General features: G+C 38.9%; 1 protein-coding gene and 1 long non-coding RNA gene across 5 annotated transcripts in view; one reads left to right on the top strand and one right to left on the bottom strand.

Moving 5' to 3' along the window:
• Positions 1 to 265: 265 nt before the first annotated feature.
• The window catches only part of SLC5A7 (solute carrier family 5 member 7), a 48,529-nt gene continuing 22,367 nt past the window's right edge, over positions 266 to 26,427 (bottom strand). For 3 of the 4 annotated variants that reach the window (XM_053936475.1, XM_053936473.1, XM_053936474.1), the window contains 8 exons: positions 24,073 to 24,292; positions 16,746 to 16,859; positions 13,349 to 13,504; positions 10,566 to 10,714; positions 8,634 to 8,777; positions 6,688 to 6,841; positions 5,314 to 5,531; positions 266 to 4,629 (listed from right to left, as the gene is read on the bottom strand). In XM_053936475.1, the coding sequence (XP_053792450.1) occupies positions 4,006 to 4,629; positions 5,314 to 5,531; positions 6,688 to 6,841; positions 8,634 to 8,777; positions 10,566 to 10,714; positions 13,349 to 13,504; positions 16,746 to 16,859; positions 24,073 to 24,247 (1,734 nt within the window). In that variant the 5' untranslated portion in view covers positions 24,248 to 24,292 and the 3' untranslated portion in view covers positions 266 to 4,005. The remainder of the gene's footprint in view (positions 4,630 to 5,313; positions 5,532 to 6,687; positions 6,842 to 8,633; positions 8,778 to 10,565; positions 10,715 to 13,348; positions 13,505 to 16,745; positions 16,860 to 24,072; positions 24,293 to 26,427) is intronic. The other variant, XM_053936476.1, reaches the window with a different exon arrangement.
• Positions 15,338 to 16,658, top strand: LOC128784662 (uncharacterized). The gene is made up of 3 exons (XR_008429572.1): positions 15,338 to 15,470; positions 15,737 to 15,962; positions 16,613 to 16,658. It is a non-coding gene; the product is annotated as an uncharacterized LOC128784662 (long non-coding RNA).

Raw genomic sequence — 26,427 nt, forward strand, 5'->3', positions numbered from 1 at the left:
TGGCAAGGGGTCTGCAGGAGAGAATCCCGCTGGATGTAGATTATCCTGGAGCTCAGGGGCTTCTCTTCTTCTTTGTGACTGCGAGAACAAGGGCCAGATTACTGAAATGAGAGCTCTATTTCCAACATTGAAGCCAGGTTTTGGGGTAGGGCTGTAGCCATTGTGACCACTCTGATTGCTGGAGTGAGGGCCAGATCCCTTTTTCCAGGACCACATCATCTCTGTGGGGCTGTGCTTGTGAGACAGAACCTCAGGTGATGCTGAGTGATAATAAAATAAATGTCTTTATTTTTAATAGATGGACAAAACAGACCCAAAACTAGACAGTGTTTTCCTGAAATGCATGGATGCCATTGAATACAATACAAATGAAGTTAAAACATATATATCTATATTATGCTTCCTATCTGCTTTGTTAAGTATAGTCTTAATATAGCATTTCTGACACAGACAAAAATATACTTTTTTTTTAACTACATCCACAAATACTGCCCTGATTAATAGCAGACTTACAATAACTTACTAACTGCACATGGAACTTGACCAATACACTTGAAGGGCAGAAGGAAAAATGAGTAACAGTTTTTTCCTATGATACTTCTATTTGAAATCCTAAATTCTTGTACTATATGAAAATAAAAGACTAAATCTGACTTTATTTGATTCACTTAATGTTTACATTCAGTTCAGGTTCACAAAAGTATGGTTTGTTTATAATACGTATACCATCCCATTTGGACAAGTAGAGATGAACTTGTTTGACATGTCAGCTATGTTATCAACCTTGATTTTATGAACACATCTCATGCAAAGGAGGGAAAAAACCCTGTCAAATAAATGTTATTCACAAATGTTCAGAATATAAAAGTAAAATGTATGATTGTGTCATGAATATTTTATTTTAAAATTGTAGGCTCAGAAACAATAACCTCAGTGTCTGAAAATGAGCTGTTTGCTTCACTGATTATAAATCCAATTTACTGCACAGTACTACTGTCCACAAATTGCAAAAGGGGAGAAAGACTGATAATTCCTCTGAAAATAAAATCTGCTTAAAGAATCATATCCTGTTGGCATTTTACTTGTGGAAGTAACATAGTTTTTGTTTGCTTGTTTTGGTTTTTGTTTGGTTTTTTTTTCCCCACAGCTATCAATCACAGATATGGCCTTTGGTTATATAAACAGCTCTGTACAAATTTAATGGTAGGACAGCTGAGCCAGCTGAGCTAAGGCAATAAAACCTGTAAACAGACTTTGCATGGGGGTGTTTGGTTTGGCTTTTGTAGTCCATCTAAGCAGGAATACTGCATAAAATCACATCAATTAAAAAAATTTCTATAGGATAGAAAGTGCAAAATATTCTGATAATGTTGAAAGCATCTGGTTTGAAATTTTTGGACTAACACTTTTTTTTTCACCTACCTTTTTTTGAGCATTTTAAAACCATTTACATTTTTATGGCAACAATGGAATACAAAAGAAAAATATTTTTATTTTTCAATCAAAATTTCTTAAATTATTCCAGCTCAATCCTCTTCTCTTTTCTTTTTTTTTTTTTTTTCCACAGCTGGGCATTTTGAAATAAATAATATCGAAATGTTGTTGTATTCAAAGCATTTGGTCACTATGCAGCATTTCATAGTGAAATTCTAGCAATTCCTGGACAAAACTGAGGTAAGAGAAAAGTTTTTAGGAAGGCCTACAGGTGACTGTAAAATGGAATCCTCTAACTTAATTTGGAACAGCAGCGTAAGGCATTGGTTATGTAAGCAGGTAAAACTGACTTGAAATTTTCCCATAAAAAGGGATTCAGACTAGTGGATTTGGGCTGAAAATGCAGAATAATTCAGCAGTGCCTCTGTTCTTCCCCTCTTTTCTCTATAAAGTCTAATTCCTTATCTCCCTTCTGTGGTTCATGGGGGAATTAAGACTGCTAGGCTCCTGTTTGGTTTGTGATACTCAGCACCCTGAATTTCATTGGTGGCCCATTAACTCATCTGGCAGGAATTTTTAATTTCTTTGCTATATTGGCTCTTCTGAGTTTTTAGTGCAGATCCTGGTTTTGATTCCCTCCACCCAGAGCACACTCCATATTGGTAAGCACAGTAGTACTGCAGGTCACAGTGCATATTCAGAAATGAGTTGCAATGTTATTTTTAAATGAAGTGTAAGGAGAAAAAAAACCCCAACATCTCTGAAATTAACTTTCTCTACATGCTAAACATATATGTTTGCTGTTAAGACTCCACAAAAGGAGCAAAACATATCTAAGGATTCAACCTTGTGAAAGCTTATGTCAACATTACATGCACAAATTGATGGCTTCTTCCTTTAGCAGCAAAACCTATTCTTACATCTCCTATCCTCCAGTATAACTCCTCATGCTGTGAGTGTTAAAAAAAGAAATTTCACTGGTGACCAGCAACAGGAGGATATATGGATTTCAACCGCACATTTTGCGTCATACACAGATTTTAAAAAGAATTATTGGAGCATAACTCTTAATTGTAGAGAAATGTAGCTACTAGAGCTCGCGCTGAGAAAGGCACATACCAATGGGGACAGACACAATCATCTTGGCCGTGGGCAAGTGGAAACAACATTGCGCGTTCCTTCTGGCCCAGGCAAAGTCAGCAGAGGCCTCATCTCCCCACTTTGCTGCTTCTGGCCAGCATTGCCATTTGTGAGCCACGTCTTGTCTGCACCTGGCCTCTGCTGCTGCTCTGCAGGCTCCCTGTGACGGCCAGGAGGACAGGGATCAATGGAGGAGTCCGGCACTTAGTGGAAGACACCACTGTGCCTCTCACTATGTTTGTGGGTTCAGCATTCCTTTCAGTTCCTCTCCAAGCTGCTTTCAGAGGCAAACACTTAGAGATGTGGAAAGCTGTACAGCCAGCCTGGTTTTTTGAGAAATTTTTGAGGAAATGTAATTTTTCTATGGAAAATCTGGATTTTTCAGAGTAATTCCAGCATGACCAAGCCAAAAGACTTTCCGGCATCTTTAAGGATAGCTTTTTTTTAAGTGAAAATTGAGCATTTTCTGCAAGGAAAACCCTCTCATCTCTCTTTTCAAGCCTTATTGATTCTCTTTATTTTTCAATACTTATTCCATTGGTGAAGTTGCTTGGTGTCAGACTGCTTTGCTTGTGTTCATTTTGATGATAAGTCAAGATAAGTCTTCTTCACCCAACACTGAAAAATTCTATTTAGTTTGAGTTTTTCTATAAGAGCCATTTTTCACAAGCTGAATTTCAACTCCGGTTATTGCTCTAAGAATTTTTGTGACATTCACTAACCACAGAAAGAGAACACCCATATTAACATATTTTGCTTAAGGTTGCCTTATATCAGCTATAACATAATTTTAAATTGGTGATTTAATTTTAACTTTTAAAAATTAATATATCATGTTTAGCACTCCTATAAGGAATTTATTACTATTTGTGCATTTTGCTGTCTCATATAAATAATAAGGTACAAGATTGTAGTATTTAAATTTCTTTATGAGGAAAAAAATTACCAGACCAAAGCCCCAGGGAATTTCTCTATCTGTCTTTGCTCAAGCATCTAGCTCTTTAGTAATAAATCACTTATAGCTGTGGCAATATATTTTCACTTAATGCCAATAAAATGCTAAGTGATAATACTTCAGACTTACTGTATTATAATCTCGTCATATGATATCCTAGCTAAGAACTGTTGCACATTTTCTTCTACGTATATTTTAAATTTTAAATATTTTTTTAATGGTACAGTATATAGCTCTGGATGGAAGGAATGGGATTGAGCATATACTTCAGTAAACACTCTGTGATCTAATCCAACATATTAGATAATAGCAGAAAAGAGTTCCTCCCATGGGATGCTCCTGCTCCTAGAAACAACTTAAAGAATGTGCAGCGGCATTTTATTCCCAATTCTTGCTTTTCTTCTGATAAAATGCTTCTTACTATTCTTTGTAGAATATCCTGCTTCTCATTGTTTTGCCTGTGGCTACAAGATTTTTTAATTATCTTCAGTGTTGGATAGTTCTGGACTTGAATCAACGTAGTTGAAGGCTTCCTTGTTTGTGAAAGTTGAGCTCAAAGTTAGACTGTGTCGTGGATTCACAGGTGCAAGTTCATTTAATACAATATTGTCACTTTTTACAAGAGTCGCTTTGTCCATGTGTTCTCTACTGTATCTGGCAACAACAGCATCAAGAAAGTCCAGCTTCGGTGGCAAAGTCCCACTTTCAAATAAGTATTTGGCTAAGTAGGAGACTATGACATTAGTAAAGAAGGAGGTGAGCATAGCAAGTGTTTTAAATGGGAATCGCTGGATATAGAGGTTGTTATCATCTTGATACCAGCCAGGGTAGAAGATCAAGGGCTGAAGGTAGAGGTACGGTTCTCCTCCGGTTATTCTGAGGACAAGGCCAAACAGGTATCCTGCAATGGCACCGTAGGTGTTGGTTCCTTTAATAAATAACACACACAGGAGCTGGGGGAATATGATGATATAAATGAGGTCAGAGCTCAGGTACCAGAGGCCGTACACTGATGAAGCCAGCAGTGCCATTGCTGTTGCTGATGCTCCAAACAGAAGAACAGTGATTCTTATGACCCACACAATTTCCCTGTCTGAAGCCTGCAAAAAAAAGGCAGTGTTAGGTGGTTTTTTCATGTGTGCACGTGTATGCCTACACTCATATACAGTCAATATAAAATACTGAATTGCAAAAGAAATCTTTGCATGATTCATTCAATAATAATTACAAACTAATAACTCTATCTAAATCTGAAGCTCAGAGAAAAAACCCTAGGGATTATGGTTGCCATTCCCAAAGCCATTACTCTTTGAACATAGCAAAAAGCTTGATGATGAGTCAAAGAAAAAAAACCTGTCAGAATCAGAATTTCTTTTTCTCTGTTTCCTAAGAAAAACTCCAAGTCATTAGACCATTCTAATGACATCCAAATGATTTCACAATAAATGAAAGATTAGAAAAATGTCTCATTTTGTAAAGAATTTAAGTGGAACTTAACACTTGTAGCAACACTATTTAGCTGTTTAGATAAATTGCAGTTCCATGAGAACTTTTGACAGCTGCCCTCCCCAAGCCAGCTTTTTCAATTTTGTCATCAGTCACAACCATAATTATTTTTATGATTTTCAGTTTGTTCAACATACTGTTAGCAATTAAATTCTTTTTCTAGCTATAGGCAGGAACATGAAAGAGGTGTTTCATTATGAAATTATAGTCTATGTATCACCTAGTGAAGGTCTCAGCTAAAATTTTCTCTAAAAGTAAAAACAAAAACATTGTCTCACATTTTGGCGGAAGGCAAGCTGGTAAATGTTCCGAGCAAACATAGAACTTGCTGATAAAATTGAGGAGTCAGCTGAGGACATCACAGCAGCAGATACGGCACCGAGGCCAAAGAACGAGATGTAGACCGGGCAAAGGTACTGCAGCACGATAGGTAAAATCATATCTGCTTCTTTTCTGCTCTTGGGGTCAGGGACACCGTATTCAGTCTGGTTCCAAGCTGCAATATGGATACCAGTACGTTATCAGTAACATTAGCAGTCACAGCACCTCTTGACTTCATGTGTAGCAAGCTATTCATATTACCACATTTTAATGCACATTCAATGAAAAAATTGTTACTAGGGCCAGACTGATGGCATTTCAGAGAGGTGTCACCCTAGTTTCTGTTAGGCAGATTTGGTTCTGCTCAGCATTTTTCCTTATCTCTAAAATAAAATTTAAATTGTTCATAAATGTAGTTTTATTCAATAAAATAAGTCTGGGATCCAAGTTTTTTTGTGATGTGTTTACTCTTTTGGATTACAAACGGGGCTAAAAGTAATGTAAACATTTCTAACAGAATATTTTTAGCAGTTTAACTACACAATCATTGTGATGGGGATCACTTTCACTATGACCAAAAAAACCTTGGCAAGGATATATTGGTCAAGGTAAGAAATTTCTGATAAATCAAAGCATCATTTAGGTTGGAAAACACCTTTACAACCATTGTGTTGAACCATTAGCCCAGCACTGCCAAGCCCATCAATAAACCACAACCCCAAGAGCCACATCTACACATATTTTAAACAGCTCCAAGGATGGAGAATCCACCACTTCCCTGGGTAGCCTGTTCCAGTTCTTTACAAAGCTTTTGGTGAACATGTTTTTCCTAATATCCATTCTAAACCTCCCCCGCTGCAACTTGAGGCCATTTCTTCTTGTCCTGTTGCTTGTTATGTGGGAGATGCACCTTGCTACAGCCTCCTTTCAGGTAGTTGTAGAGAGCAAAATGTCTTCTCTCAATCTCTTTTTCTCCAGGCTAAATAACCACAGCTCCTGCAGCCATTCCCCATTATTATTACTGTAACAACCAAATAAAAGTACCAAAATCTAACACAAACATTGAATAGAAGCATTGTGTCTGTAGGTACCTAGAATGTACAAAATTATTTAATTTCATCCACTGTGGTAGGGGCAATTTCCTTTGGGAGAAACATTCTATAACATTATTTTTCTGTGTAGTCTTCTGTTGAAGGAGTCATGAATTGAAAAATGATGCCACCTGGTTATCTAACCTATATGTCACCTATATCTAACACAAGATTTATTTTCACACACTTGTTGCACAATTCATTTTATATTTATTGTACTGCTTATTTTTAATCATTTACCTGTAGATGCTCCAATTGCACCAATCAGTACTGCAGGAATAGCCATCACAAGACAGCCAAAAGCAGCCAGGAATGACAGAACTTGAGCATATGTGGCAGAAGATGAAGAAAGAACTCTCTGGAAATATGCTTGCCATGGAATTCCTCCTAATGTCTGCAAACACAACAGCATGCTGTGACTGGGGGGGGTAGCTGAATCATTTTACAGAACATGTACAAGGATCTCTTGAATGCTGAAAGCCATATTGCTACTTTTTAATTTATTTATTGATTATCAGCCAGCCAGTAATAACTCACAAGCAATGTTAAATCTGTGTAAGTTGCTTAAACCCCATTCTTTTAGACAAGTTATTTTTTTATAAAATTAGCATCAACACTTTGCACTTTAATAGTATCTGTAATCCCCAAGTCTTTTGACTTGATAAAACTTTATGGAAAGTAGTATTTTCATATTTCATATTTGAAGAATTTGCCCTCCAATACTCCTCTTCCACTAAAATTAGATTAGACTCTGACATGATATCAGAGCAAGATTTTATCTTCCTTTGTGAATGCGTGTAGTCATTTACAGAAGGTGAGACATTCTGTATACATTGAACTCAGGAATCTGAAAAATTATTCTCCCACTGCCTTAAGCAAATACAATACCAATAGAAATTGGTAGAAGACACAGGCAAAAAAAGGAGAAGTTTTGATTTATGGTGAAACCATTCTCTTTTATTTGGATATGTAACTGAGGATCCTGATTGGACTTAAAATTATTTCTTCAAAATATGACACAAAAGAGTATTCCCAAAAGTTGAAAACTTGAGTGGTAACAATCCTGTCTTGAGAGCAGGATTTGAATACTTTCCACTAAGTAACCATATGTCTGTCTCTAAACAGCATGGAAAGAAAGCCAAGCAAATTTCATAACTTAGTTCTATAGACTAAATGAGGCAGAAGGCATTTGGACCAGAAAGTGTGTATACAGGTGTTTCATATAGCTTCATGCACACATAGAGACTAAATTAATGTTTCACAGACAAGTCTGGTTTCAACGTGCTATTTATGACTGTTTTTCTTTGCTGCCTTGATAATAACGTTCTTTTATCAAAGCTTTCCAAGAATGTGTAAATTTCTTGAGCTGTAATGAAATAGACAAGACGAAAAGAAAATGTGTCATAATTTGGCAATGTCAGAACTTTCCTTTGGTCAACAGCAGAAATGAAACCTTTGGGCTTACAGGAGAGAATACAGCCACTTGAGCTAATGTCATACTTTAGGTCTCTGAGAGAATGCTGAATAAAATAACATCTTTTAATAGACCAATTATAAAAAAACCCTGAAGATTTTTGGCTGAGAGGATTTTTTAAAAAGCCAGAAAATGTAATCCCAAAGTAAAACATGATAATAAAACCAGTGTAAATTTGCATAGGGACACTGAGAATGGAAAACGTTAGCATGTGTTTCTAGATCCTCTAATGGAAAGTACTTAATAACCACTGATCCCATGTGTAATACAGGTATTAAATAATGAAAGACCTTGGTTCATTCTGGCATATGTTCATGTATGAATTTATCCATCCTGCCATCCATCTCTGCACAGTTTTTCTTCCCTTATACCTAAGGCATATTTAATCATTTGTATAATGTCTTTATTGCCTTCTGCAATATATGAATTCCTCTGCCAACAATGACATCAGTTAAGCATTAGCTGCACACTTTTATTTAATTTTAACATGTCAGCTCTTTCAGCCTGATGATATTTAAATTGCATTCCTGGCAAAGCTGGCTGATATGTCACTGAAATCATTCAAATGTGTAGAAATATCAAGCAGGAGTCAAGAGGGTAAAAGTTTTCAGTTTGATAGAAGCTCTTAACTAGACTCTATCACTTACAGCTGTCACAGTAACATGGTGTAAGTGCTTAAATGCTTCACTCCTTCATACAAATCACCACTTACCAGTAAAAAGAAATTGTCCAACCATGTGTAAATGTCAAGCGAGTTGATAGTTCCAAGCCAAGGTGCTTGGTACACCTGGTGCACAGCTGTGAGCCCAATGTCTGTTACTGCAGGATGGGACATGGCAAAGGGGACACTGATCCACTGTAACCAAAGAGAAACAATGTGCTCAGGTCTAAAGAAGATATTCTAAATCTGTGAAATTTAAATATTAACACTCATCTAGTTTTCTTATTCTTGCTTGTTTGAATAAGATTGAATACCAAATTATCAAGATGATTTGCAAAAAATCAGATTATGTGCAGGTGGAACATCTCTGAAATCCAGAGGGCTTGGTAGTGGATAGATCACATGTATCCTGGAGAGTGTGAGCAAAGAATTAATAAATGGAAACTGCAAAAGCAAAAGCAAAGACACATTTATACAACTTTGTTCTAGTTTACCTAACCTCCTCATATATTGTTTACAGTCTTTCCTGGACCACCAGACATTAGAGGAAGGAGCTGAAAAACTTGGTGACACTGGGAGTAAAAACTGTTCCAGAGTCTGGAGAGGAGCTGGGATAATTGAATCTGTGGTCTCCTCTGCTGTGACATCTACTGTAAGAGTGTCCCATCTGATCTAAACCTGCCTCCCTAGAGCATGACCATTTAGATACTGACTCTTCAGCCTCACTGATGACACTCTTGAGTTCATGAATATGAGTTCTTCAGCATTACATTATTGCTGTTTATTTCAAATGGGAAATTACAAAAAGAGCCCAATCTGAATTAAACAAAACACTATAAAGCTATAGATCTAATAATTTAGAAAACTTCTGTACAACCTTCATTTGCTTCCAAGCCCAAGAGACAGTATTTTCCCCACTGTTCAGATGAAGAACAAAGATATGAGGGCAGAAAGTCTGGAATAACTTTTCATTTGAGGTGGCCAGTTGGAACTTGGATTTGCTTTTTCAGGCTATTTAGTACCTTTTCCATTAAATCACTTAAAGGCCATAGTCCTCACAGTAAGAAGCCACAGAGTAAGCACACACAGAGAGCTGGTTAGTGACCACCTGTGTAAGCACTGGCTTTTCCCTAGAGCTGCACAAGAACTCTGTTGAAAGCAGAGAAAGAGCACTAGGCCCCCAAGATGCCCTTTGATTCCTTCATCTTGAGCCACTCCATTTATTTTAGCATATCACAGTTCTCTGCACGCCTGTGACTGTCTATTACTGCCACTGGCAAACAAAGCCAGCAGCTTCTTTGATTGCACCCTTGTGATCTGGACTCTGTCACACTGATGTTTTTCAATAGGGGGCTTAAAGAACAGCAGAAAATAAAAGGCTACCCACTAGCATATCATTGATAGCTGATGAGGGATAGTCACACTTCTACACTGAAACAGCCAAGACATCTGGCAAGACTTCCTGTATTACGGTCTCCAAGGGTGGTGGAGGGAAATGAGGGAAAAACCAAGAAGGTTAACTAAGTTAACAGGAGGTTAACTAAGCTGTGTAGGTGACAACCACAGAAAAGAGAAGCAGTAGAGTATCAACTCTGCAGGTCCAGTGACAGAATTTCTTTACCAGCAGCTTCCTATGTCTGATGCCTCCTTCCAGTGCCTGAGTCACAGTCCTACAGACAGATAGAGAAGGAGTCAGCACCAGTCCTATTCTGAGTTAGAAGTATACTCAAGAGGAAAATTGTAGTAGAGTAGTTCGACTGCCAGACTGGTTGGAAAAAAGCCAAAGAATCAGACCTCTTGGACAGCACTATTTCCAAAGTACAGGCTGTACATTGATGCAAATGCAGACTCTTTTAAAGTCAGCACTCTGTGAGTCTGACCGGTTAGCAATGCTGTGCCTGGTACACCCCAGGACATGCTTGGCCCTTCTAGCTGTTCAGGACAAAATCCTTTACAAAATAGGGTGAAAAAAGCCAAACTTACCAGTCCCAGGAAGATGCAGAAGAGCTGAACTACGTCAGTGTAGGCCACAGAATAAACTCCACCCACAAGTGTGTACATAGTGGCAATCAGGGCAGAAATAATGACTGAAATATTGACATTAATGTCAATGATCACACTTATAGTTGCACCTAAGGGGAAAACCAAAGCACTGTGTGTTAGTGTGTGTATCACAGCATGTCTGATGAGAATCCCACCTCTGTTAAGTCGCATATATCGGTTTTGGTCTGACACTTAGTAAAAGCACTAATAATTCCTCCCCTCTATATTCTGCACACCCTTTCTGCACCTTTGAAGGGAAAAGAATTGCTCCTGCTGGTCTAAGTTTAGCATATGTCATTTTGCAGGTTCTTAGGAAATGGAGAAGTGTCCCAACAGCATTTCCTTACATTACTCAAGGCCTGTAAGGACTGAACTCTCTTGTTCTGTCTGTGAAAACCAACTATGCCCATCCCTGATTGCCACAGTCTTCAGAAGGATACTGAGAATGCTGCTGCAATGCTACCAACCAGCTGCCACAGCACTTGCAGCATGCATGCCATGAAGTCCCATGAAACTGTGTCTGTCCAGTGTATTTTAAAGTTTCCTCACTTGGTTCTCTTCCAGCTAGTCTTCCTTGCACTGGACATTCCCAGGCTTCTCAGGGTCCTGGGATTCCTAAAAACTGATCTTACCAGCAAATAATTAAGCAGAAAAGGCACTGAATACCTCAGCTTTTTCCACATCTTTTACCACCAGGTGCCCCATTCCATTCAATAGCAGTCCACATTTTCCCTTTTATTAGAATGAACTACTCTTGAGCATGGAGGAGGTGATCTCTGAATATCAACCAGCTCTTCTGGACTCCTGGACTCCAGTCTCGCATGGAATTCTTCCAAGCAGAATGTTGGAGAAGCCCAGCTCTACTCTTCTGAAGTCTGTGGTTGCAGTTGTGATATTTGCCTTGTTCCCCCTTCTCAGGACCATGAGCTCCACCATCTCATGCATATTGCAGCCAAATTTGCCTTTGACCTTTATACCCCTGACTTGTTGTTCCTTGTGTGTAAGTAACGGGTTCAACAGAGCACCTCCCTACAACAGCTCCCTGATCATTTGTGTCAAGAAGTTCTTGCCAGTGCACTCAAGAAACATCTTGAATACCTTGTGTCCTCCTGCACTGCCTGTCTGGTGCTATCAGAATGGTTATACACTTCTCTTAGATTGCAATCCCTTCAAGCGATTGCAATGTTTTAAGACCATGTTTAAAAAATTCCTCTCTTTCTAATTATGATGATTTCAGTGAAGCATCTTGCAACTGCTTTTAGTGCTTGCAGTTATTGTAGATGGATATTCTGCAGCACATATTTGGAAGAGTTTTTGCCTTAGAAGACAACATGATATGTGATATATAAGAGCTTCTGGGAGCTGACAGATGTGGCTTTTGCTGTACAATGAGGCTTCAAAATGCATATGCTTAAGAATTACAAGCTCAGATCTCTTCCACAGCTTAAAGACCAATGTTTCTCATCTACAACCCTGCCAAGCAAGGAGTATTGATGAAGAGCAAGTAGTGAAGAATACTGGGATTAAACATTCATCAGTGAGAATAGGTGTAAAAAAGGAACTAGATTACTCACAGAATAGTTAAAATCAAAATCTTCAATGATCTTTATAATCATTGACAGTCCTTGACTGTTGGCTGTTCTATAAATCTAGAAGGGTATTCACACCACTTGTGTTGAAATAAAAGAGAATGGCTTGTCCTTAATCAAAAATATTGCAAATACTCTGAGTGTTCTTCAAGTTATTCAACTCCTATCACCTCAGCATGCAGTTTTTTCTTAGTCTTTTAAGGATTTTGTGATGAAATTGTGGTAAACAAGCTCCCCATTGCTTTGCAGTTCATCATAGCGCAGTTGGAGAGTACCTTCAAAGTTTATTTCTGTTTAAAATAGCTTATGCTAGAAGGCATTTTACCACATGTGGGTGCATTATTAGTATGATTAGTTGGTAAAAGTCAATTACTGGTGCTTCAATTCAAGGGCTTTCTCTATTCTTAAAGGGGTTGCTAAATTCAGGCCTGAAATGTAATTAAAAACCCTGGAAGCTGATTTTTTTCAGGATTGGATGAGTAGTTGAGTGATTTTCTATTGAGTCATAGTTTCCCTAATTCTCCAAATACTTTCTTGAGTATTTTCTTCATTTTGTCAAGAAGAAAGCCATTTAGAATTGAAGAATTTTTCAATTTATTGATCGGTGTCTGGTTGACTTCTACTGTTTGTGTTGTGGAATGGTCTGTATATGTAGATCTCCTATATGCAAAGGATTATTTTATTTGGATGCATTGTAAATGCTGTTACACATCATTAAGGGAAATTTTGACTGGCTTCTCTCATCCCAGAATCTAAAAGAAAAGCTGGTTCAGATTTGACACAAAAGGGTTACTTGCAATCACTTATGTTACCCTCACTATTAACAGAAATTTGTTCCTAAATCCTTTCATGCTCTTTGAAGTTATCTTTAAGATAACTTAAAGGTATGTGAAAATGAATAGATGTGGCGTTCTCTCCTACAAATAGATAGTTTGCATGTCTTTCCCTTATCAAAATAATAAAGGGTTAGCATTACCAGACTTATTTGCTAGTTAGCATGGGTCTTAGAAATGTCACAGTCCGAATCACTTGGTTTAAACAGCCACGTTTTGAAGCCAGAATTTTAATGCATTTCTGATATTCTTAATAATTTCTACCTGTAATAAATTAATATTTATACTGCTTATTCCTTACCTAAGGCAGAGAAGATGGCAGCAGCCCAAAACATTTCTCCCATTAAAGCTGGAATAAACAGTAGTCCTCCCATCCTTTTTCCATAGAGCTGCTGAAAGGGGTCCAGCATTGTCACATAGCCTTTGGTTCGCATGGGTTTTGCAAAAAAAAGGCCACCTACAAAGAAAAAGCTGCGTAAGACACCAGCTGCAGTTTAGAAATGCATTACCATTAAGGGATAAAACATTCATTGACAGTTAAGGGTACAAAAATGTCACCAGTACTGTTTGTGTCGGTTTGTTTGTTTGTAAGTAAAATATCCTCTGGAAACTCTTACATATGTCTACAGAATTACTTAAACACACACACTCCATTAGTATCTGTAGTCTTATGATTTAAAATAAAGCTTTTTCTTATTTTTTCTGGCTCAGTTTATGTAATCTCCCATTATGGATACTGTCAGAGTTATGTCTAATTTTGGATCAGCCTAAGAGAATGGCTTTTCTACCTAATCCTGAGGATTCTTAGACCAGAATCCAGCATGAAGTTTCACACAGTCCTACTCTAAAAGTAAAACCATCTGAGATTCCTGAATTAGAAATAGAATTTCACATGTGGTTTAGTGCACACACAGCAAATCTGATTATTTCAGGACAATTCAGATTTATTATGTATGTTTGAAACAACTTTAGTACACCTGCAAGATAGGTCAGAGGGGGTTGTGGGGGTCATTCTGAGTTCTGCTGGTGTCAGATTCCATGAATATTTGTCATATGGTTATTTCACTTATGTATGTTCAGGATTTTTGATATATCACTATTCCGCTCTGCCTGGCTGGTATATGGGCTGGATACATATCCATAAATGTGCAAAGGTCTCCCCTCCTCAAATTCTTTCTGTCTTGGGGAAAAAAAAGGACCTTTCTGAGGGAAGTTAAAGGGCCTTGTATGGAAACCTATGTAGTTGAGATCTGCACATGACTATAACCAAGTCACCACGGTAAAACTGCTGTATAAGGTATAATAACGGAGTGGAAACCCTGTCAGTTCCCAATAACATATACTGTATGGCATTTGGCAACCTTTAATTAGGTTCCTCATTATAAGATGGGTCATTTATTCATTGTATTGTGCAGAAGATTTTCCAAATTTCTATGTATTGTCTTTTATAGATCATATTTCTTCATTTCATCAAATTCCCTGAACAGAAGGCACTGGGTAACACACTGTCATCCCAATTTATAGTGCTTATGTGAATCCTCTGTTTAGGCAGGTAGATGCAGAAACCCTTCAGCTTTTTTTTTTTTTTTTTTTTTTTTTTTTTTTTTTTTTTTTTTTTTTTGGTGATTCTTGGTTTGGTACTGGATCCTTCTCCTATTCTACTTGTTATGCCATCATTGCAAAAGAAAACTGAAGAAGGAAAAACATAATCTATTAGGATGCTCAAACACCTGTCAAAGGAAATAGGAGGTATTGAAACTTTTAAAACTAAATTGCTTCAAAAAATAAGGAAAATAAAATTGTATGGAGAACAAACAGGAAGATTACATCATTCGTAAATACTTCCTGTCTGAAGCAGTAATATTTCTCACAGCCTTGTATTTATAATTTTGATTATGTATTTTTTTAAGAAGGATAAAGAATTCCTCCCCTCAAGCCTTCATGTGCAGATCATGCCTAGAGAAATTCCTCTCTCCATATATCTCTCCGTGCTCCACAGAGAGATATACGGTTACACATATGGACTGCTTTTCTCTGCAGTGGTCATCATAATTTTCAGGAAAACAAGTCTGAGTATCTATAAACAGAGAGGCTAACTCTTCTGGACTATTGTTAATTTGTGTCAGTTCTGCAGAGGCTGAGAGCCAGGAGGATGCTTGTGGCTCCAATCCTAACAGCCCATTAATGACACCGATGGATTGTGACCCTCATGACCTCATAGTGACACCAACTCATCTCCAGGCAGACATCCACTGTGCTATTCACATGTCCTCTGAACAGAGAGAGACTTAGCTTTCTCATGATTTCTCCTGAGAGAAGCTGTGAGAGAAGCAGAGAAAAGAGAATCAAAACAATTCTTATCTCACTTGCTGCTGCTGTGTTTGTGCACATGTGGAATGTGTTCTAGAGATTGTTTACCCAAGGTGATTTCTTAATTGGATACTGGTGATGGAGTTTTAGATTGATTGACCAATTAAGTCACAGCTGTGTCAGGACTCTCGGCAGAGAGAGTCACAGGTTTTCTAGCTAGCTAGTTAGTAGTGATATAGTTCTTATTAGTGTTATATAGTGTAATATAGTTTTAGTATAATACAGTATAATAAAGTAATTAATTAGCCTTCTGATATCATGGAGTTCTGTGCATCATTCTTCCCGCGTTGGGAATCCACAATTACTGTTTTCCTTACAGCAGATACAGCTGTTCTCAGGGATGGCAACCACTGCCAGAACTGGACCTGGCCTGCATCTACAGTGGAGGAAGCTTCTGCCTGGGAAGTGAGGATAACTAGGACAGGCGATTGGAAAGCATTTTCAAGGAGAAAAAAGAAAGAGGAAGGAAAACATGTTGTATAGGAAGAAATAAAATGTGAAAGAGGATCTGGAAAAGCAACCAAAGAAACAAAGGGACAGATTAGGTAGGAGGACCCTCAGAATAGACTGAGAGGTCAAGTAATATTAGAAAAGTGAGTATATCCGGCCCTTTAAGGAAATATGAAAAACACGGTATCTTTTTTTCCCGTTACAACATGCTTTTTAAACAATTGCATCATTATTGCAGCATTAAAACTTGTAATGCTGTCTGTATTTTACACTCTGACCCTGCATATATCAGGATTCTGCATTTGCATTCTGACATGTGATTTAGAGTTTTGCACTACATTTAAGAGGTTGCATGTTTCGGTTTGAAGGAAATAATTTCCCATCTGAGGAAATATGTGCTACGTACTTCCTACACAAAATCAGAAGTTACCTAGATTCTTGGTGGAGATCTATAAAGTACAAGCACTTTCCTAACCCAAAAGGGTATTTGTCAAATTCTAAGATTTATAGGTGTACTGATACCTGGGCACCTGGGTCATGTTCCAGATCATATAGGCAATGAAAGAGAACTTAATATATAAAACTTGGTATTGACAATTTAAACACATCGCCCCCCCTACGTCTGCCCCCCCCCCCCCAAAATAATATGGTGGTAATAATCAAATCGGTCTTGGCAAGCAATTTAGGAGACTTGAGAAATCAAACTATTTATAGAGATTTTTTTTTTGTTTTGTTTTTTCAATAGCCAAATGTACCAGAAGAAGGGATCCAGTTTACCTCAGCAACCTTTTATCAGCCCCTACTTCATTATTTCAAAGAATAAACCTGACATCAGAACTCTTTAAAATGAGGGATTATTAGTTTTAGCATTTGCTTACCTAAAACCAGGCTAAGGGAATATCCAATAGGAGCCTGAGCCCAAGCTAGACCATAGTCTGGGACATACACAGCTTCTGCTGTCCCATTGATGTAACCTCCTCCAACCCATGTGGCTGAAAAGGAAGAGATGGAAAAGTCTTTAGTATCCACAAAGAAAGAAAAGCTTACACACTGTATAATAAAATAGTCATTATGTATGATATGGTTATTTTTTATTTTATGAACAATACAAGTGCCAGGCATGGCATCCTTTTATTAAAGGCAGCCCTAATTTGAATTTACAGCCTAAGCATATGAAAAAAGAAGTCAAATGGCCTGAGGCAATCATCAAAGTGTCTAAGTCTCTTTATAGTCAGTGAAGATGTGAAGGTTCAGTCCCCCACTAATTTATGATTACTATTTTGTTTGTGTTAGTACCAATGAAGGAGAGGTATAAGAGGGAGTCTGAAGAAAAACATTTAAATTAGGCAAAAGTTTAATGAACACATTATTTACCAGGACCTTCATGAAAAAAAAGCCTTTTAAATTTTAAATTGTTGCTACATAAAGCATACTAATAAACTCTAAGTTCTCAAAATATTTCTATATAGAGTTGTGATGCTTTTTTTGTTGCCATATAAGTTCTAAACTTTAATTCATTTATTTTATGCTTCCTTGAGCCATATTCAATAAAGGATATGTGCTATCTCCAATATTTCTGATTTTATCTCTCTCTCCAAAAAGCAGTATTTTTAATATACCAATCTCTGATGCTTAATGAGTTGATTCTCTGCCTTTAAGAAAAGTTTCTACATTTGAGAATTTGGGATCAACAGTATATATGAGAGAAAAACTCCAACAGAGAAATGTGTTGTGATTACATCTGCAAAAATATTTCATAACAAATCAAGTAATAAAGTTCATCCCTTCCTGTTTGCAGATTCCATGCAAAAATTTTTTTTATTATCTCTAATGTATAATGAGCAAGTTTTAGAAATCCAAGTTTGCAGTTTGAACAAGGGCAGACATACCATTAGAAGTCCTAGATTTTTGTAATGATGTTTTGATTTATGTCAGAAGCCTTTACTTTTTTCATGTAAGAGTGGTTAGGGTTTCTGTGTAAAAAGTCACAATAGTTTGAAATGTATTTTCCTTAAACATTCCTCAGAATTTTCTCATCACCCACCGTCGTACAAGCAAACTCAATTTTGTGTTTAAGACAAACAATTGGAGAGAAAAACAAATTAAGAAAATTTAATAAAATTCCTTAAGAAATTTCATTAAGACTAACTACTATTTTCCGCTTGACTGTGATATCTCTCAAGTACTACTAGAGGGTATTTTGCTGAATTACCTTATGGCTTTAGAATCAAAGATCTCCAGCAACCAGAGAATTACAATTGTCCCCCTTTCAGCAATTTGAAGCACAGGAATGAACCATTTTGTTGCTGGAAATGGTATAATGGACTTTTATGAGGTGTGTCCATGCAGAGAAAGACTGCAACAAAAGAAGTGACCCAAGGAGACCTGTTACAAGTAGACTTTTGGTTATCAAGAGCTATTGTGTACTTCAGAGATAAGGGGTGAGCGATGCCTATATGAGGCCACATGGGGAAGATGGATTAAGGCTGATTCTTAATGAGAAGAGCAAGGATACATAATCTACATAAAAAGATGTCAAACATTTGGGATTTTGTGACTCTTTACAGTGTGAATTAAGATAGAAGGGAGTGTGATACTTTGTTTACCAGAGTTCTAGAATTATGGAATCGTTTGGATTGAAAGGGACCTTAAAATCTTCTATTTATAACCCCTCTGTGATGGGCAGGGATGCCACCTACTAGACCAGATTGCTCAAAGCCCTGTCAAACCTGTCCTTAAACATTTCCAGGGATGGGGCAACCGCAACATCTCTGGGCAACCTGTTCCAGTGCATCACCATCGTCACAGTAAAGAATTTCTTCCTAATATATAATCTAAACCTACCCTTCAATTCCCTACCTCTATGTCTCATCACTACATGCCCTGATCCCCATCTTTTCTATAAACCCCCTTTAGGTACTGTAAGGCTGCTATCAGGTCTACACAGATCTTTCTCCTCTCCAGGCTCAACAACCCCAACTCTCTCAGCCTGTCCCAGAGATCAGTGTTGGGCCCAGTCCTGTTTAATATCTTTACTGATTACCTGGATGAGGGTAATCATTGGCACATTAACAAATTTGCAGGTAACACGAAGTTGGGTCAGAGTGTTGATCGGCAGGAGTGTAAGATATGGACAGGCTGGAAAGATGGGCTGAGGCCAACTGCATGAGGTTCAACAAGACCAAGGGCTGAGTCTTAGGCTTTGGTCACAACAACCCCAGGCAGTGCTACAGGCTGGGGACAGAGTGTCTGGAAAACAGTCCAACACAAAAGGACCTGGGGGTGCTGTCAACAGCAGATGAACATGAGCAGATATGTGCCCAGGTGGCCAAGAAGGCCAATGGTAGCCTGGCTTGCATCTTCAATAATGCAGCCAGCAGGACCAGGAAAGACATCATCCCCTTGTACTTGGCATCTCTAGTGCTGTGCCCTGTTCTGGGCCCCTCACTTTAAAAAGGACATTGCTGCTGAAGTATGTCCAGCAAAGGGTGACAAGGGTCATGAAAGATCTAGAAAAGATGTCTGATGAGGAACAACTGAGGCAGCTGGGTATACTTAGTCTTGAGAAGTGTAGGACCTCATCACTCTCTACAACTGCCTGATAGAAGGATGTAGTGATGTGGGGTCAGTCTCTTCTACCATGCCTGCAGTAAAAGGACAAGAGGAAATGGTCTTAAGCTGAGACAGGTGAGATTCAGATTAGATGTTAGAAAAGCAATTTTGACTGTTAGGGTGGTCAGGCATTGGAATATCTTTCCCAAGGAGGTGGTGGAGTTACCACCCCTGGACATGTTTACGAGGTGTCTGGGTCTGGCACTGGGCGACGTGGTTTAGTGGTTTAGGGGCTACCAGTGGTAGTGCTGTCTTGACAGTTGGACTCGATGATCCTGAAGGTCTCTTCCAATCCTGATGGTTCTACAATTCTGTGATTCTAAATTTTTCTCAACAGGGCTGCTCTTAATCCACTTTTCACCTACCCTGTATCCATGTTCGGGCTTGCCCAGATCCAGGTGTAGGATCTTACACTTGGCCTCTTTCACTGGCCCAGGTACCTTTGAATGGGATCCCTTCCCTCTAGAGTATCAACCACAGCACTCATCTTGGTGTCATCTGCAACCTCGCTTGAGGGTGCCCTCAATCCCATTGTCCACGGCCCCGATAAAGCTGTTGAATAGTACTGGTCCTGATGTGGACCCCTGAGGGACATCACTCTCTACGGAAAAATCCGTGACTACCTGGGATGTGTGTTGCCTATTGTGCCTCAAGCATAATCTTATGGATTCCATAATCTTATGCAATAAGCACCTGTATACAATATCAAAAAGTAAATATTTAGGAAGGGAAGCTTATTTGTCTCTTTCCCCAGAAAATGCCTAAGCATGAATTCTACGTTAATTATGCACTTGGTTACAGGTAGGAATAATATCCCATAGTCAAGGGCAAATTTCCAGCATTGCTGCAGCTGTGGTGAAGGAGGCTTCCAGCTCCAGCACTGACTTGCCAAGGGTTGCTACAGAGGTGTCAGGTGTTCCCCAAGGGGCACTTGGATGCCATGCCTAGCTCACTTATTTTCTTCTGGGGGAGATCAAGTCAATTCCCTTCTGTGTGATGTTATAGGGGTCATTACCTTCCACTGTCTGCCCTGCAGACAGATATTGCTGCGTGGCAATAGGTGGCATGAAGGATTTAGCCCTTATTTTTAATTTTATTTCTTGATTTCTGGATTGGCGTTTGAAAAATTGCTGCTAACCAATTTTTCTGTGCACATGACTGTCCTGGAACACCTGTCAAGGACCACAGAGCTCTAGGAGGTGTTTTATGTCTTTTTCTGAGGGAGTGAATGGATAGTCAGCACGTACACTGACACAGGTAAATACATTAGAAATGAAATAAAGGGATAAGATAGGATGGGATTTCAACCTTAGATATTAATTTTCTGATCCTCATTTGCTAAGCCACAATTTAAAGTTAGTTTAATACCATTATTTTTGGTGAAATTCTTTTTGTTTTTACCTAAATCAGCCAAAAGGAATACAATATTTAATAATCTATGGAAGCATTCATTTGGTAATCTATTTTAATCTTCTCTTTGCCTGCTGTCTGAAGAACAAAAAAATGCAGCAACATCCATTTAAAACATGCACTGTAAAAAATGATCAGACAAATACTGAGGGTAAGGAGTGCAATTTTTCTTCTAGTTCCTGTGAGACACACAGAAGTTGATCTCTGAGTTCCTGATATATAGTGACATATACTAGGAAACCAAATTTTTTGGCACTTCTTCAGGAAGAATTCCTTGTCTGAGCACTCAAATTATTTAATAAACTCATCAAGTTCTGTAAAATGAAAATTCTGATCCAAGGATTAGAATAAAATAGAATTGTGTAATTTTTTTTTCATGTGAAAGGGTTATGTAGCTCTAACCAACTAAAATGCAAAAATTACATCAATAGATTATTAACTTTTGGGTCATGTTTTTGAGCATTTCGTTATGTAATCTCAACTATTTCCTTTGAGGTTTAAACTCAATCACTAAAATCAAATTAAATTCAATTTTGTTGCAAATATCACTTAAAAATCATTCACAAAAATAAGGAATGCTAGTATTTAATGCAACATTTTATCTATAATTATATAAAAATTACACACAGATTGAATGTGTCTACTATGGTACAATGTTATTTCATTTTAATATAAGCTGCTCTGATTCATCCACAATTCAACCTTTTCACTCTTTCTGTTTTCTTATTTGCAGACACACTCAACCTTCAACAGGCTTTGTGTTCAGCATTTCAGTAGCTGGTTGATACAGCTTTTTCTTCTTCAGGATCATAGAATATCCAAAAATATCCACAGCTGTTATTCATAGGTAGTACTTTAAGATTTTACAATGTTGTTTAGAAAATCAGCTATAATTACTCTGGAATTTTGACTTTGATGCTTACGTTCTGAATTTTATTTCAAATTTATAGGCTAAGTGCTGTCATTCTCTCAACTAAGTAATCCTAGAAACTTCTACCACTTTTATGGCCAATACCCGTGGAACACTGTAGTGTTTGTCGCAGGCATAAAAGAGAGAATTAGGCCTTATCTTATAACCCAAAGTGCTTCATGTACATAAAAACAATATCCTTTCTGAAGATCTTTAAAACAATTCTTGTTTTCTTGTTGCAGGGTAGGCTTTGCTTTCTAATTTATATTTAGACAATTAAACCTGAAAAACATAAAGATGATGTTGGAATAGTCATGTATTGCAAATAGTCATGGTTGCGAGGTGCAAAAAAAGCATCGACCATTTTTTAAAAAGCGAGTATGCCCTTGAATAATGTGTCCATTTTGTAACAATTATCAACCTGTAAAAATTATTGTGGATTTTCATCAGTTTACTTTCATAATTGTTTTGTTACGACTTTAGAAATCAAGTGCCCCAAGCACCCTCACCAAGACAAAACTCGGACTAACCCCTGGCTCAGCAGATTTGTGCCCAGATCTTGCTTTATGCGTCAGGCGTGGTTCAAAACAACTGAAAGGTAGGTTAGTTGCCATATCAAGCTTTAATTGCCAGATTTAAGGAAGGCATAGGGGAGAAAGTGTCAGCCTTGACAGTATAAAATCCATGATAGTTTTAGCTACCCAAAGGCTTTGGGATCAGTCTGATATTCTGCTGCAAAGGTGAGATACTGTGCCATCTCTAGAGCTTGCACAATACACAATGAACATGTGCGGGTGTGCATTGTGGTGGCTACAGAACATGCCTGAGATATAGGAAATTGCAGTTCAGGACTCATCTGTGCTTCAGCTACTACACAAAATATTCCTGCAAAATAGGATTAAGGAGACCAGAATTTGTACCTTGTATATGCAAAGCTGTTAGTCATAGCCACTTCTATGGGAAATGCCTTTTTTAATCTTGACTCCCCTGATTTAATGTTTATTGTTTTGTAGCAACCAATATTTCTGCAAAATATTCTGGTTTCAGTGCCCTTGAAAACATTTCATTCAGCAGAAAGCAGTCTAACCAGCTCTCACTATGAGCAGACTCTCATCATATCTTATGCACCAGTAGCTGATGGATGCGTGATACAGTAAATTACAGCATAGTGCAAAAAGTAGAACATCTGACTGTATTCAAACTTTATTGACTTTTACAAACATTCTTTACTCAATATCTAAACATTCAGTCTTTGAGTGAGCAAAACGCCCCTGCAAAAGAATGTGAATTTATCTCAAATAAAGAACGCAGAGTTTTTGCTCAAGTTTTACCTGGTTCTTCCTTATTAGATCATTGTGAAAGCAGAACAGGGCAAAACAGCAAAACATAAATATAGTCAGATAAATTCAATTTGACAATTGAAAGGGCTTTGCCTGAATAGGATTTAGATTAAATTAAGAATAAAAAAAAAAAAAAACAAAACATGCCTAAACATTAATTTGCCTTAATATAATGGTGGGCAAATTCACTCTTCCTATTTTTGTTCCAATACCATAATAGAAGTTTTGAGATTTTGGATAGTATTTGCAGATCTTATTTACCCAGGTAAGACAGCTGGTTTGGCTGTCTCTGGGAGTCAGAGAGCACCATTTACAGAATCAGTGAAGAACTCTTCCTTCACCCAGCCTTTTCTTTCTGATACTACTATTGAGAGTAAAGAATTATTTTGTCCAACTGCTGAAAAAGAAGCTAAAGAATCCACAAAATAAGTTTGCTGAAATCTGTACAGTTACAAGTCTGCAGTTATGCCAATTTTCTTTTAGAAAGTTAATTTATGTTGTACACCCTCCCCTTCCCACCAATCTTTTTCCCTACACTCAGATTAAAGAAACCCAAGAATAACACACAAATTTGGATGGGTTTAAAAACAATAACAGTTATTTTAAGGCTTTCTAATTAATCTATAGTAATTCCATACTTATGTCCCAAAAATATCAGATCTACAGATGAATATGGAATGAAAGTATATGAAAACTAGTTAAAATACATTCTTCTTATAAGATTTACAAATACAATACATACAATACAATACATACAATAAAAATGTTGTTTTTATACAGATGCAACATTTGGCTGTTCATTAAAAAACTGGATAAAAAGTATATATATTTTCCCCACTTTGCATTACTCAACATGCAAATTGCAATTCATTCAGATGGAAAACTGACAAGTTATGCACTGACTAGGAAACAATAAGGTGCTCTTTTACATACCTGTCATTGTAAATCCACCAACTAGCAAACCAATGTCTCTTCCACCGACTATAATAGCTTCGCTGCGATCTCCGCTGCCGGTGTTCTTGGTTTTCCAAGCAGCCCATATCCCTACTGCCAGGATTGCCAGGTAGAAGACAATTATGGCCACCAGTCCCTCCACATGGAAAGCCATGTTGAAGTCCCAACTGCTTCTTTTATCGCTATTTCATTAAGACCTCTGGAGAGAATGCAATAATAGGTCTGCTTTTAGCATGCCTGCTTTTTAGAATTAGTGTACAAAAGCCCTCAGATGTTTTTTCAAGAGACTATTCCAGTGAATTTATGAAATGAGAGTTTCAGATGCAATTGAGATTAATGTCACATGCCAATTTAAATGCCTGTGGAGCAACAACCAGTGGTTACAGTCTCTGAACACAAAGGGGAATGAATGACGTGGGTGAAAGCTAAACTATCCTTAGAGAACTCAGTTATTGAGCACTGAATTATTTTGGTATCACCAAGTCCTCAATGTCTGGGAACTTTTCAGTCACAGACTAGTTTGGTACAAGAGATAGAAGCTCTTGGCCATGTGGACTATTACAAAAATCTCTATTTTGAAGACAAAACTGCCGTAAGTAATACTAGAACTACATATAAGTAATAGCTACAACAGCAAATCACATCTTTAAAGTGTTAGTATGGGAATGTCAAGTCTTGTCCCCCTTGTAACATCTCCCATATTTTAAAATCTGCGATTTCTTTTTTGCAACATTTAATTGGCCAGCATGAAACGTATGAATCTGTTCTCTCACACTATGGGAAGCAAACGAAAAGCTTAAAAGCTGTCCGAAGGCAGAAACGTTGAAGTATACGAACTACAGCAGGGGAAAACTCCCGAGCGACGCAGACAGCGGCAGCCCCGTACCCAGCCTCTCCCGGAGCCCCCTCCCCATCCCGGCCCCGCCGCTCCGCGTTCGCTCTCGCACAACCGCGCCGGGCAGACCCGTCCGCGCTCCCGACGGCTCCGCGGCTCTGCCGGCGGGGCCAGCCGCCCGAGCCAGCCCTACCTCCCGGGGGCTCCGCGCTCCGCCGAGGCGCCTTGCGCGGCCGCGCCCCCGCCCCGCGCCCGCGGCAGCAGCGCCCGCCCGGCCGCCGCGCCGTCGGGCAGGGAGAGGAGCTCGCCGCCCGCCGCCCACCTGCGCTCCGCCGCCGCGCTGCCCCGCAGCCCGCGGGGCACGGCCACCCATCCCGCGGGGCGGTGTCGGGGCCGAGCCGCCGGGGGCTTTGTCCCCGCCCGGGGCTTTCCCGCTGGCGGGGGGAGGGAAGGAGCGAAGGAAGGGTCGTGTCGCCCCGCGGTGCCGACGGTGCGCCGAGTGCTGGGGCTGCGACGGGGGTCTCGTGGATTAAAAAGAGGAAAATCTCTTTATAAAGGAGGAGGGTTCAGTGGGGTGAGAGGACCGCGTCCGTCAGAGCTGGGGGGAGGAAGGGGGAAAGACGTCAGAGTGATAGGGGACGTTGGGGGGAAGTAAGGATGACTCAAGGGAGACTGATTGTCGTGTCATGGCAGGGAAGCAGGGTTAGGAAGTAAAATTGAGGTGAGAAGACAAAAGGGAATGAGGGGAAACAGGAAAGGAACAGGATCATATTGAACCAACGGGAAAGAGGAAGAAAAGAAAGGGCTGATCTAAAAAGACATATTGAAAAGAGCGATGGAGAAAGGGAAGAGAGCAGAGGTAGGGGGAGGGAAGGTGAGCTCTTTGGTCACTTTAACCCTCCCTGGCAGCCTTTCCTTGCCACCCCTGGGCCTAGCACTGAGCAAGCACCATGCCAAGATATGTCTATGAGTGGCTGGTCAGGACCATCTTTTGCCACACCTCCCTTCCAAACCTTGTTGAACATGCATTGGCCTTTCTCAGATCTGGGACAGCTAATTCTTTGGGCAACTCCATTTTTGTTGTGCCTCTTATAAACCTCGCCTGCAGAGCTACAGTCATACCAGCTTTCCTGTGCTTGCACCTTTGCTTTCTGTCTCCAAATGATGCTGGACAGTGAACTTCTAAGTGCCGAGAATAAGGGTACACATGCAAAGAGAACCCACATATGCCCTTGCCCCAGTTTTGAGAAAGGGAAGATCATGCTGAACTGTGACATTCTCTGTCAGCTCTTGAGAGGCAGCCATCGTGGGCCATTGGCTCATGTAAGTTGAAAAGTAGAAATAAAAAGCTCACAGGAGTACAGAACTGCTACTGACAAGAGAACTTGAAGCAGAAAATCTGAAATCATCCTAAATTCAAGAGGAAAACCGCAATATGGGAAGATGTAAAATCAGAGAGAAGAAAGGTGGCAATTCATAAAAGTTCAGTCTACTGCAAA

The sequence above is a fragment of the Vidua chalybeata genome, chromosome 2 (genome assembly GCF_026979565.1).
Source record: "Vidua chalybeata isolate OUT-0048 chromosome 2, bVidCha1 merged haplotype, whole genome shotgun sequence".
Taxonomy (NCBI): Eukaryota; Metazoa; Chordata; class Aves; order Passeriformes; family Viduidae; genus Vidua; species Vidua chalybeata.